The 13,106-nt window shown below is 35.7% G+C and overlaps 2 protein-coding genes and 1 pseudogene across 2 annotated transcripts; all 3 read right to left on the bottom strand.

Annotated features, from left to right (window-relative positions):
* Positions 1 to 1,134: 1,134 nt before the first annotated feature.
* On the bottom strand, positions 1,135 to 1,602 carry LOC128132714 (protein FAR1-RELATED SEQUENCE 7-like). Its single transcript, XM_052769630.1, has one exon. The coding sequence runs from the start codon at positions 1,600 to 1,602 to the stop codon at positions 1,135 to 1,137; it is 468 nt and encodes a 155-aa protein (XP_052625590.1).
* Positions 1,603 to 3,487: 1,885 nt separating this feature from the next.
* On the bottom strand, positions 3,488 to 7,681 carry LOC111920777 (phospholipase D beta 1). The gene is made up of 10 exons (XM_023916338.3): positions 6,598 to 7,681; positions 6,377 to 6,487; positions 6,094 to 6,285; positions 5,315 to 5,557; positions 5,124 to 5,198; positions 4,877 to 5,024; positions 4,641 to 4,789; positions 4,334 to 4,510; positions 4,067 to 4,264; positions 3,488 to 3,956 (listed from the first exon to the last, which is right to left on the bottom strand). The coding sequence occupies exons 1-10, from the start codon at positions 7,486 to 7,488 to the stop codon at positions 3,663 to 3,665; spliced, it is 2,478 nt and encodes an 825-aa protein (XP_023772106.1). The 5' UTR covers positions 7,489 to 7,681; the 3' UTR covers positions 3,488 to 3,662.
* A 3,878-nt stretch (positions 7,682 to 11,559) lies between these two features.
* LOC111920778 (uncharacterized) lies at positions 11,560 to 11,985 on the bottom strand (annotated as a pseudogene).
* Positions 11,986 to 13,106: the final 1,121 nt, after the last annotated feature.

Genomic DNA, 13,106 nt, shown 5'->3' with positions numbered 1-13,106 from the left:
GTTGGCTTTCCGACTCGCCGAGTCCCTACGCAAACGACTGCCCTGAATCCCGATCCTACCCGTCGAGTTAGGCGACGACTCGACGGGTTCGACTTCAAGACCAATACTCAAGTCCTTCATCCTACTCGCCGAGTTGTATGAACAATTCGTCGAGTCCATCTTCATCCGAAGAACACCCATGCTAAGACTCGCCGAGTTGTATGAACAACTCGTCGAGTCTGTTCTTGATCTAAGGAGATTGCCTTGAACTCGCCGAGTCAGGGCATTGACTCGCCGAGTACCTCCATAGATGGGTTAAGCTTCCGACTCACTGAGTCACACCCTGTGACTCACTGCTCACTCGACACTACGGAAAGGGGACAAACTCGAAGACTCGCGAGCAGACTCGCCGAGTCGCTGCCATGCACTCCTAAAATATACCGATTTGCTCGATTCCAGTCCATGCCATTCATAGATCTGGACTCCTAGGACACGAATCACACGTAAAGTTTCCAACTTTACGTGTGGATATTCACCAATATGGATTATAGGGCTCAAAATGTCTCAAAAGGGTAGATCTAGGGCTAACAAGCCACATGGGGCCAAAAAGCTAACAGATCTGAGCTCTTGGAGCTCAATCTTGCATAGATCCAAAGGCCAAACGCCTTATTACGACATATAATGCACATACAAACTTGGGGAAATGACCAAGAAGGACCCAAATGAAGTTTTAAGCATAGAATCAAGGGGAAAACAGGTTATACCTCAAAGGAACTGCTGGAAGGACACAAATAATGCTTGGATGGCTTTCTATCTTCTAGATCTACTTCCTTCCTTCCTTCAAAGCCTTCAAAAGTACACAACAAAACTTCAATCTTCAAAGAACAAGCACAAACGAGGGTTGGGAGCTCTGGGGAGAGAATGGGGGCTGGCCTTGGGCAGATAAGCTGCTTAAATAGGGTGCAAACCCCTGAAACTTAGGGTTTCATCCAACAGCTGTGACTCGCCGAGTCCAGGATATGGACTCGCCGAGTCAACAACTTAAACGTGTCCCGGGTCCCGCATCCACTCGGCGAGTCGGACCTATGACTCGCCGAGTCCAAGGCTAAAAGAAAGGAAATACTCAAATAACATTTACGTACCAGGAACCGGGTGCTACAGTGTAACACTTAACTCATGATTGTGGGTATCGTTAAACATGTCCGCAAACCATATCCCATCTTTTCCTTTTGAAATTCGAAGCATTGCTTGGCATCCGGTCCTCAAATTTCTACGTTGTTTCTTTGCAACCCCAGAACTATTAGCCTTCAATCTTTTAAAGCCTTGTTTATTGCAAACATACATTTTACGGTATGGCTCATTTGTCGTCTTGTTTTTAAAGGCCCAATGAATTCGTATACCAAATCCATGTAAAAAAGCATATTGATTATAAAACGTATATGCATCATGAGGTGTACTGAAAACCTTTCCAATGATACTTTCATCTCCATCATGACCCAGATTTACATCGATATCATTTATTTTCTCGCATTCTAAAGTTGATTCTAGATAACTATTTGCATCAATGTCGTTAACCATATGTGTTTCAATAGATTTGTCTGCTACTTGTATTTCTGTGTTCATAGTGAATGACCTGTAGTACATATAAACACAAGAACTTACATTTTAAACATTTTTTATAGCTAGAAAATATAAAACCGTAGAGCTGTCAAACAAAGTATAATTTAATATGTTGCAAAAAGAGCCTTCCATTATTTACTGTCAATAAGGTAATATGTGCTTTATAGAATTAAAGAGGAGAAAAACAAAGTAATTCCTATTATTTTCTTAATAATTGGAATATACAACATGATCTTTCAATTTTCTTTTCTATGAAGTAATTTATTGGGCTTTGAGCATAATAAACGAATCATGGATAATGTTATTATACTACTAACCCAATTTCACTGTACATCACATGGGAATGTGTTAATTTTAATTTAAATAAGATAAACAGTGCACAACTTTATTATTACCGGGAAATATTTAATTACTACCTGGAATGGAACAGGGGATGTGAATTTGAAGAAGACAATCACTGCAGGAAAATTAACGACTAAAATCGACCTGGAACAAGCGATGCAAAATCAAAAAAGACGATATTAGGGTTGAAGTTGATTAGTCAATAAAGAATGATCGTGAATACTAAGATCGAAAGAAGGAAAGAAACCATATGCTAGGAAATCGTAAAATCAATTTAAGGATTTGATTGTTCATCTACAAAACGACGTCGAGTTTTATATTCTATACCTAAGCTTAAATACCTAATAGCCATATATTCCCTTTTCCTATATATATATATATATATATATATATATATATATATATATATATATATATATATATATATATATATATATATATATATATATATAATTCGTTAATACTAGTATGGTTTAACCGATTAATATGGTGCCAACGAAGTTGAAATCCAAAAGAAATCAGATTAATTGAAAACTTGCTCAATTAAGGCGAGTGAGGGCAATTAGAAAAAACATAAATAAAGAAAACAATTACAACATAAATTTGGAATGAAAAAGATTAACTAATAAAGAAAAGTGAGAATGAAAATAAAAAAACTAATTAATAAAATGGTAGGGTAAGAAAAAAAGAGTGATTAATAAAAAACAGGATTGAAGGTGCAGGTAACAAGAATTTAACCTTGCCCATGTAAAAGACACTATAACTCTTTTATGAAGATTTACACGTAAAAATTTATTTATTACTAAAACAACTATTATTATTAAAAAAAACAAATGTTTGCAGCAGCCAAGAATCGAACATAACTTAATGTGAGATTTGACCAGCGATGATTGCCAGTTGAACAAAAATACATTTTCATACTTTTCTTGCGTAATGCAATATATATTAACATGTTTACTATATAAGTTGGCTAAAACTCGGACCCTTTTTTCCGGACCCTGTGCGGTGCATACTTTGCACACCCTCAGGGCCGGGCATGGGGACAAATACTCCTATGTAGTGAGCATCAATGGTAAAAACCCTTGATTTTTACATTAGATGGATCTTCCATTGCAAATTTCTCGATAACAAGCTTTTGAGTGTCTTATCGTTTTTTTTGTCACGGAGAAAGCATTCCTAACTTCCACACTTATGTGTTATGTGGAGTTTGATCTTATTTAATTTCGGGTAAAAGATGTAATAGCCACAAAACACATCCCCTAATAATAATATAAGCATTTCTCTTTTCTTAATTTCCAATATTATCAGATAAATCTTTTATAACTGGTCACCAATGATATTTTGTGTACGTTGGAAAAGATAATTGATAATGTCTGTCAACTAGAAATAGTTCATTTGTAATACGTGTATAAAATAAGGTTCAATGATATATTTTTTATAGACATTTCAAAGATTAATACCCTTAGAAGTTATCATCCAAACATTTTATTAGCTTTCACAAAAAAGAAGAAACAATGATCCTTATACGGTAAAAAAGAGTTTGAGAGACGCAAAAGGGCATAGAAGCTTCACAATTTTCCATTTATTCACTAATTATTTTACACAATATGTTATGAGATAACACATATTATTCAAGAAAGCGCACACACACACACAAAAAAAAAAAAAAAAAAAAAAAAAAAAAAAATCAAAAACGCAAAAACACATCACATCTGGCAGCTTCATATGGTGAGATTCTCTTGAACAGAAACAAAAGAACCCACAATACTCCCACCCACATCTGGAAAATTCGGACAGCCGGAGAGCGGCTTCACCCGGCCCATCCCGTCAACCTCCACCGGATACTTAAGCAAATGGGCCGTCATATCCGATACTTGATCAGCAGCATACTGTTCCCAATTCTGCTCACCCAACAACCTCACCCTCCTCACACACTCAACGCTCTGTGGTTCCTCAAAAATGCTCTCAGCTTCTCCCATATGCTCCGCCCATAACGACATCCTGTACCCAGATACCTACAAAAAAACATACCAAACCATTCAATTTCATACCAAGTTACATACATAAACCCTAGAAAATACAATCCCCTCCTAATTTGTTTGTTTCGAGAATTGAACACGTGTACCTGTCCAGCTGGACTAGAACCTTTGTGGGCCCATGTATGATGTGGCTGATATGCACCCATTGCAATTTCAGTGTCGCGTGTACCTTCTAATGAGCGTTGGTTTATGTTTGCAGAACCCAATATCACAAACTCATCATCGACTATCATTCCTTTCGAATTTACATGGATCTTGAAACGTCTGTTTGTGATGCTAAGCGCCTAGATCATCAAGAAGACATGTTAATTAAGAAAATGAAGAAAATATAAAGGGAAAAGGAGAGGACGTACTTGAGGGGTATTTGGGGAAAATGAAACTTTCCCATTAGAAACAGGTGCGTATTTAGATGACTCTCGTGTGCCAAGGCAGAAAAAGTTTAAGTAATCTTGTGGTTCGTATTCGTTTTGGAGCCCCGTTTCTAGTAAAGCCTTGTAAATAGTGTCATACATCATTTGCATTGTTTGATGCTGCGATACATAAAGATTTGATTTCAATTTTCAATCACAATTCTTATTTACTAGTATTTTTATACTTAATTAATAGATAGATATAATTATCTCTGAAGATGTATAATAATTTTCAATTAATCAAATCAACCTGCCAAAACAGAATCCGTTGAGTAGAGGAATTCGTAGGATTTCCCTCAGGCCACATTGGAATCACAATATATACAGCAAACCTCTCATTTGCTCGGATTTTATTCGCGATTTTAAGAGCTATTTCCATTGGTATCAAATTGTTTGCACCTAAAAACCACAACAACAGTTCATTTAAATTATCTCTGATCATATTATAATCATTTCTTCTACCATAAGAGGTTATTTATTTTTTACCTAAGCTTTTGTTGTTAGCCCAGTTATATGAAGAACCAAGAAAGTACTGATTTTCAATATAGATAAAATGTTGAGCAGTACGAATGGCCTTCACATATGCAGTATGTATACTCATGTCTATGAGCACATTTTTCCCACATATTAAATTCTGTTACACATGTTAAATTAACAAAATGAGCTATTCATTGCATTCATTCCCAAAAATGTATAATTAATGGAAGAAACTTGAAACCAAAAGTAATATTACCTTGTTTTTAGCATCTTTGGGGTCTTTAGGGAAACCTATACCTTTAACAGAGTTTGAATCAATTGAACGAAACACCTACACATAAAGAAGACGATTAAAAAAATAGTAAAGAAATCGGTGTTCATTTAGTAAAAATTAAGATGTACATATATTATATATAGACATGCAGTTTTATTGTGTTTGATAATTACCTGAATATGCCAACCTTCTGGATCTTTCTCACTAGTGTAACGAGCATCAGTTACACCTAAAATGTCTGGAATCTTGTCAACTTTTAGTAACACATCAAAAAATTTGGTCATTGAAAGGCCACGTGGCTTTGAAGCTCTCAACCATCTCTCCTCAAAGTTTTGGAGTACATCATATGCTGCTGGACCTTCAATCCTGCAATGCAAATCATGCCATGGTTCTCTTGGACACCCTGTTGTGGGCCCCTGATAAACAACATAAAAACATATCACAATATTTCAAAAAGTTAATGATATACTCCTATCATATAGTATAACAAGTAATTAATAAAATAAAGGGAAAATGACTTAAAAACCCAACGAAGTTTTCAAACCATTAAAAAAATCTAAATCATGTTTTATCTGTTCAAAAAAACCCAACGAACTTAACTTTTTGTCTAAAAAGTCCAACAAAGTTCCAAACTGTTCAAAAAATCTCAATTTTGTGTTGTTTAAGTTCGTTGAGTTTTTTTTTTGAACAGTCAAAACATGATTGAAGTTTTTTAAACGTTTTGGAAACTTCGTTGGTGTAACAAGTCATTTTCCCGATACGGTAATGAGCCACGTCATTTGTTTCTTTTATTTGACTTTCAGAAAAGTGTAACTTAGTTGGGCTTTTTAGACAAAATGTTAAGTTTGTTGAATTTTTTTGAACAGACAAAACATGATTGAGGTTTATCGAATGGTTTGGAAACTTAGTTGGACTTGTAAGTAATTTTCCCTAAAATAAAATGCTTGCTTACTGTATAGTTTGGATTGTGATAATCGTCTTTATGCAGTGTGTTTAATGTAGTAAAAAGAGAATGTTCTGGAGTGTCATAACGCCCCACACATAAATCAAGACCTCCAACAAATGCCATAATCCTTCTTTTGATACCAGCATCAGCATCCACTATAACAGTCTTTTGATGATGGCTATAAATGGTTTCAGCATCCTGCATTCAAATTCAAACTTCAAATTTTCAGACTTGAATACTTAAAAAAAAAAAAAAAAAAAAGAATTTTTTTTCCCAATTGAAATCCAACCTTCTTGACCCAGCTACCCTTTGCTATAGAACGAGGACAAAGTAGAACTTGAACAGATGAATTCTTGAAAAACGCACGAGTTTCTTCATCATGAGTTTGCATAACCCCTTCCTACATTTTACAGAAGGTAACTACTATTATAAAGTTGGTGTTTTAATTAATAGTATATAGTAGCAAAATCAAGAAAAGAGATGATTTTATATACTACTAGTATGTTTTACCGTTTTATATCCAAAATAGCTTTTTGAAGTGGGGTCATCCCATACAAGAAGCAACACTCTGACACCTTCATCCGACTTGCTTTTCAAAAGATCTCCTAAAATACTGTCTCTTGCTTTTGCACCATATCTCACAAGTTGAACCTTATGAAAGATGGACCACCCTGTGATGTAAATCAAACGACGTGCTTGTCTGATTGCATCACAAATATCACGCCAACAATCTTCTTGTATAAATCTTAAACCACGATCAAGTTTCAAATTTGGGAGGCTTCCATCCACATGAGCATCTTGATAAAGAGTAACTTTTCCTCCTCTTCTTAATGGAAAATACGTTCCTGGGACGCCTTTAAATTCCGGATCCGACCCTACTCCATCACGGTAAATGACCATTTTGTCCACGGGTGTGTATTTGATGGATAGAGTTAACATGGCACCAGGTTTGCATGGCTGACCACTTGCATTCAGAATCGGGAAAGTGCCTTTGACTATAGAATTAGCAACCAAGTGTTCAGCTGGAATCCCAACTGCTCCTATGAGTTGAGAACCCACGACATCACTGTCTTTAACAACAAATAACACTTCGGTGGTGTTGTGTGCTACTGGAACATAGAAATGTTGCATCCAAACAGGGTTTTCACTGTTGTTTATCACAAAAGTTCTTCCGATTACAGCGTTGGCTACAGATATGGTTACATATGGATCACTTGTACCCGAAAGAGGGGTGAATTTTCTATTGAATGCATCCAAGTTTGGGAGTTTGATGGCTTCTTTCACGCATATATCCAGGTTTCCATGTAGCAAGACGAGTTTTAGAGAGACTCCGGATGTCTTGAATGGGACAACCTCTACATGCTGTGGATGACGTGATCCTTCATCGGTTAAAGCAGCCATCTTTATTTAAACCGATCTTTCTTCCACACAACTCTCGTACAATTCGATTCAAATTGTTAAAACTGAAAAGTACTCACGGTTTTCAATCTTAAGGGACACCCACTTGGCCCCTTCAAATGTGGTTTTATTAGGTAATATATAGAGAAACTACCCAGGTGAAAATTAAGACTGCTTTGAAAAGGGCTCTAGTTAATTGATCTTGAAAAAGAAATGAAATTAAGATAATGGTTGGTTGATTTCGTGTGCTTAAATAGTAGTAACATCCAAATAAAAGAAAGATACCATTATAAAAAGTGGGATAACGTTGTGTGCAATGCAAGCGTAAATCGGCCATAACGATTCTAAAAAATGATTCCTAAAAGTCCAAAATTCTGAAAGAATTTAAAGCAAAAGAGAACAAAAATAAGGAGATTTGATTCTATCTACATGCAATGCGGAAGTAATGATTGACATGAATGTGCCAGGGATTGGAATATTTTCCTTTGCAAAATGGTTCGAATTTGAAGTGCTTATTCTTGATAATATCGGGGCAGGTGTAAAGAAAGCATGTGGGCAATGGCTATTGGAGTTTCTCGGGTACTGCAAACAAGGTTTTTTTTTTTTTTTTTTTTTTTTTTTAATTATTCGGCAATGGCTGACAGAAAAAGTTGACAGCCTACAAAATCCAAAAAAGAGAATACCTTAAAGAAACGTCAACTGTCCTTTCACCATCAATCTTAAAGGATAGGGATCTCAAGACCAATTATTTGTGGGAAATTCTATCGAATAAAATAAAAATGAAAAATATAAATATACGATGAAGTGAACGATTGATTTGATTATATGCATTACAAATATTCAACTATGGCCCATCAATTTAATTAAAAGTTTCAAAACAGACTTTGGTTTATATTTAAAATATTCAAGTTTTACCCCTTATCTTAATTAAGAATTTCAATTTATACTTTAAACGTTTATATCTTTATTGTTTTGAATTTAATAAAAAAAAAAAAAAAAGATTTGCACGTTGACATCTTTCTCCTTTTAACATATATATATATATAATTAGTTGTAACACCCGTATGTTATACGGCTTGATAAAACAAAAAAATTAAATATGAAGATTAAAACAAAAGTTTATTTAAATTTGAAATTTAAAAGAAAACACATTAAATACTATATGAGTTGTAGTATTGTAATTTATTGGTTATTTTTAATTAAGACAATTATTAATTAAGATGTAAATATGATGTGTTAATTAAAAAGGATAAAAAAAATAAAAAAAAATGACAAATGGAAAAAAAAACATTTATTCAAAAATACCACAAAATGACAAGTGTCAAAACTCATGAGAGATTGACATGTGGCAAAAAAACCTTCATTTATTAAGGAGGATTTTAATACATTTTTATTTATAGTCTTTCAATTTATACTTTTTGTTTCAAAATTTTATTTATACTTTTAGTTTTCAAAAAATCATTTTTTTAAGAGTCTATTATTTTATTAAATTAATATAATTTTATTTCTAAACTTTTAATGTATGATTGATTTGTTTTGTTTAAGTAATAGACAAAATTGCAAAAATGGTCTCTGTGGTATGCATTTTTTTGGGGTTTTAGTCAAAACCACGACTTTTTTGGATTGGTGGTCCTTTTGAGCTATTTTGCTTGCAGTTTTGGTTCCTGTCCAAACTAAAAAGACTATTATACCCTTAATGAATTTATTTTTCATTTTCTTTCAATTTTTAATAATATTATTATTATTAAATATAAAAGTGGGCCCACTTATCCCCCCCTCTCTCTCTCTGAGTGTGTATTTCCCCATTTCTTCATCTTCTCTTGATTCCAATCATCCACCAACACTGATGGCATGGCTACCCAAGCTTCCCTCTTTGCACTCGTATTCCCCAATCAAGCCTCCCTATGGAAATAATCGCAACTCACCTCCTTCAACAACATCAAACCATCCAAACCCATCACCTGTTTCACCACCATCAAGGTTGCGGTGACAGGGGAGGTCCCCACCAAAGAAGCTCCGATGGGATTCATCCCACCTGAACTCGACCCCAACACCTCATCTCCAATCTTCGCTGGAATACCCCACCGGAATAGCTCCCTCTGCAACTCCCTGCTGCCATGGTAAAAACCCACCACCACTGTGTTTATTTTGCTTAGTACAGGAGCCCCAAACATCCCCAACCCTTACTCCTTCATCCCCTCGTATCTCACACATCGATTTTTCCCCTGTATCAGCCACCGGAGCAGTTCAACAAACCCTCTAGATTTCTTCCCCCTTTATCGTCTCACCCCTTTCTCATCGAACTAGCATAAGCTTTAGGGATTTCAAAAGATGAGGCGGTTCATAACATCTTATTCATAGTTTGTTTCAATACTTTTGGGGGGGTCAAGATTTTGTTTCCCAATATACTTTTAGCCGGAATTAATTTACATACCCAGTTGGCGGAGGAGATCATAGGTGCGATCAAAACTCACGGCGGTGGGAAGGTGACGATGGCGGAAATGGAGCAGATGCCCTTGATGAAATATGTGGTCTACGAGTCTCTTCGAATCAAATCACTTATAGTCTTACAATCGAATCACACGACGCCATTTTCGAAATGAAAGAAGGGAATATGTTATTCGCATACCAGCCATTTGCGACCAAGAATCCCAAAGTGTGTGACCGTGCGGAAGAACTTGTTCTGAATCGATTTGTGGGTGACGGCGAGAAGCTTTTGAATTATGTGACGTGGTCAAACGCCTTGAACGGGCTTGAAGAATGATTGAGCTATGTCTAAACCTTCTTGATCCAAGGTTGAAGATGATGCGGTTTTCTGCATTTTATACCACTTTGACGGAGACGGTGGTTTGGGTATTTTGGGGAGAGAGAGAGAGATGTGGGCCCAAATTAGTTAATTAATTAATTTTTCATTTAAATTAAATAGAAAACACATAAAAAATATATCAGAAGGGCATAACAGTCTTTTTAGTTTACCGAGGGACCAAAAACGCAACGAAACTAGGTCAAAAGGACCACCAATCCAAAAAAGTCGTGGTTTGGACTAAAACCCCAAAAAAATGTATACCACAGGGACCATTTTTGCAATTTTGTCTAAATAATAACTAAAAATCCTAATTTCTAATTATGATTGATTTTTTATTTATATTAAGACAAAAATTCAAAAATGGTCCCTGTGGTTTTCAAAAATATCAAGTTTAGTCCTTAAGTTCAAAAAACCTCACATATGGTCCCTGTGGTTTCAAAACTTTTAACTAATGGTCCTTCCGGCTCACTCCGTTAGTTTTTGGCCGTTAAATGGAGGGTATTTATGTCATTTCACTGCCACATGGACCATTTATGAAGATTTGTCTTATTATAAAAAGAAAAACTAATTATTTAATATTAAAGGGTCCTCTCTCTCTCTCTCTCTCTCTCTCTCTCAAAAACATCCAACCACCTTCTCCATTAGAATTGAAGCTGTTATCTGCTTCTTCTACCATCATCACCACTAGGTGACATCGGCCAAGGTAAGTGATTTCATGCCTTTACTCCGATCAAATCACACAAATCCACCGTCATCCCTTCCCTTCAGCAACCCCTTTATTTCGATTGTTCAACAGTAAAATAAGTATCTCCTACCTCTGTTTTCGTTACCTTCACCTTACTTCTACCCTGTCACCACCATCAATCACACCATCAATCACAGTCCATGGTTTCTTTCAAAGAAGAGAGCAACAAAATCAGAAGACCCTTATTCACTAGTCTAGGTTGGAAGAAACCATTGGAATTGTTTAACCCGTCTCGATTTCTCAATTCCAGTCATGTGCAGGTAAATTCCTAATTCCTTTCACGGGGTGTGATCGACACTAAATGGGTGTGATATTGCTGCGATTTTTGAGATTCGGTGAATGAGAAAAAAATTGAGAGATCAGAGATATGAGAGAAGAATTGTGGCTAAGGTTTTGAAGAAGTTCAAGGTTTTATTGAAGGAGAAAGCCTTGTTCTTTAGGTCAATGATCACAACTAACATGCCATTATATAAAATAAAAGAGTACGAACAACAAAATCACAGCTAATAGTGCACCGTTAGATCTAAGAACTCTCAGATATCTTGGCCGCTTCTAAATCAGCTGCTTTTTTCAGAAAACTCTGATCATCATCTTCCACCGCCATCTGAATCGATGAAGACCCCAACCCAACGGCAATGGCGAGCATAGTCTTCTTCATTTCCGACCTAAACTCCTCCAGATCAACGGTGCCGTTCTAGTCTTCATCGAAGCTCAGAAACATAGAATCGTAGAGACAGGTAAGCTCCTCCGGGGGCAAGGCAGTGTCAACTCCGAAGTGAGCTTCCAGAAACCTCATGGACTCAAAAGCCTTACGCATCTCGGATCTGGATAGAACGTCGTCGTTGTTGACATCGAGGGAATCAAACTGGGCGTCGACGCTGGTTTTGAACTGAGTTTCGTTGTTCACGAAGGCTTGTACGGTGCACCCGTTGATGATTATTACACCCATACCCATATTTATATGTTTGTGTTTGTGTGTTAGAGAGAGAGAGAGAGAGAGAGAGAGAGGATCCTTTAATATTAAATAATTAGTTTTTCTTTTTAAAATAAGACAAATCTTCATAAATGGTCCCTGTGGCAGTGAAATGACATAAATACCCTCCACTTAACGGCCAAAAACTAACGGAGTGAGCTGGAAGGACCATTTGTTAAAAGTTTTGAAACCACAGGGACCATCTGTGAGGTTTTTTGAACTTAGAGACTAAACTTGATATTTTCGGAAACCACAGGGACCATTTTTGAAGTTTTGTCTTATATTAATGTATGCTACTATCCAACATAGATTTATTTTATTTATTCGAAGCTGATACTTCCATTTAGTTTTTTTTCTTTTTTTTTTTAAATATCAATCCACTTAATAAAATTCTATTTTTTTTCTTTTATATCATTTAAAATTACTAGTTATCAAAACTTTCTTCATAAGTATGAATCCTTAACTAGTTAATTTCATGTTGGTTATACCCTTAAAAATTACTAGTTATCCAAACTTTCTTCGTACCAGTAGTATCATTCAAAAATTGATGAATCGTGTTAAGCTTTGAATTGAGTTTCTTATACTGCTTGTCAGACATAATAGCATGATCTTCGACTTTCTCATCCTCATAGTCAAAGTCTAGATCAACAAACTCAACACATTCTTCAATGTTGAGAGTATTATTTGTGGACAGAGAAGAAAATAGAGAAGTAATGGGATGTTGTAAGATACCTTCAAATGTTAGTGAGTTCAAAGGAATGGTTGTAGCTTGAATAGTCGAAATTGGTAATAATGATGATGTTGGTGGTGGAACTGTTGAATGTGGACTCTCACCCATATTGACATTTGAGACCTTATTAGATAAGTTCTCAAGGATGTTTGAAGATCTACCCTCCTCAATATTGGACTTAGTAGTTGAACCTTCCGGTGGGATAATTGTGGTTGACTCATGTGACATCCCCATTTTCACGGCCAGAAAAGACCGATTTTGTTTATGCTTTATAAAAATCAGAGTATCTCTTTTAGTAAAAACGTTGCGGAATTGTTCCCAATAAAACATGATAAATACGTTATCAAAGCATTTCCGAGGAAAAGTA

The sequence above is a fragment of the Lactuca sativa genome, chromosome 3 (assembly GCF_002870075.4).
Source record: "Lactuca sativa cultivar Salinas chromosome 3, Lsat_Salinas_v11, whole genome shotgun sequence".
Lineage (NCBI taxonomy): Eukaryota > Viridiplantae > Streptophyta > Magnoliopsida > Asterales > Asteraceae > Lactuca > Lactuca sativa.
This window is presented reverse-complemented; position numbering and strand designations above follow the sequence as displayed.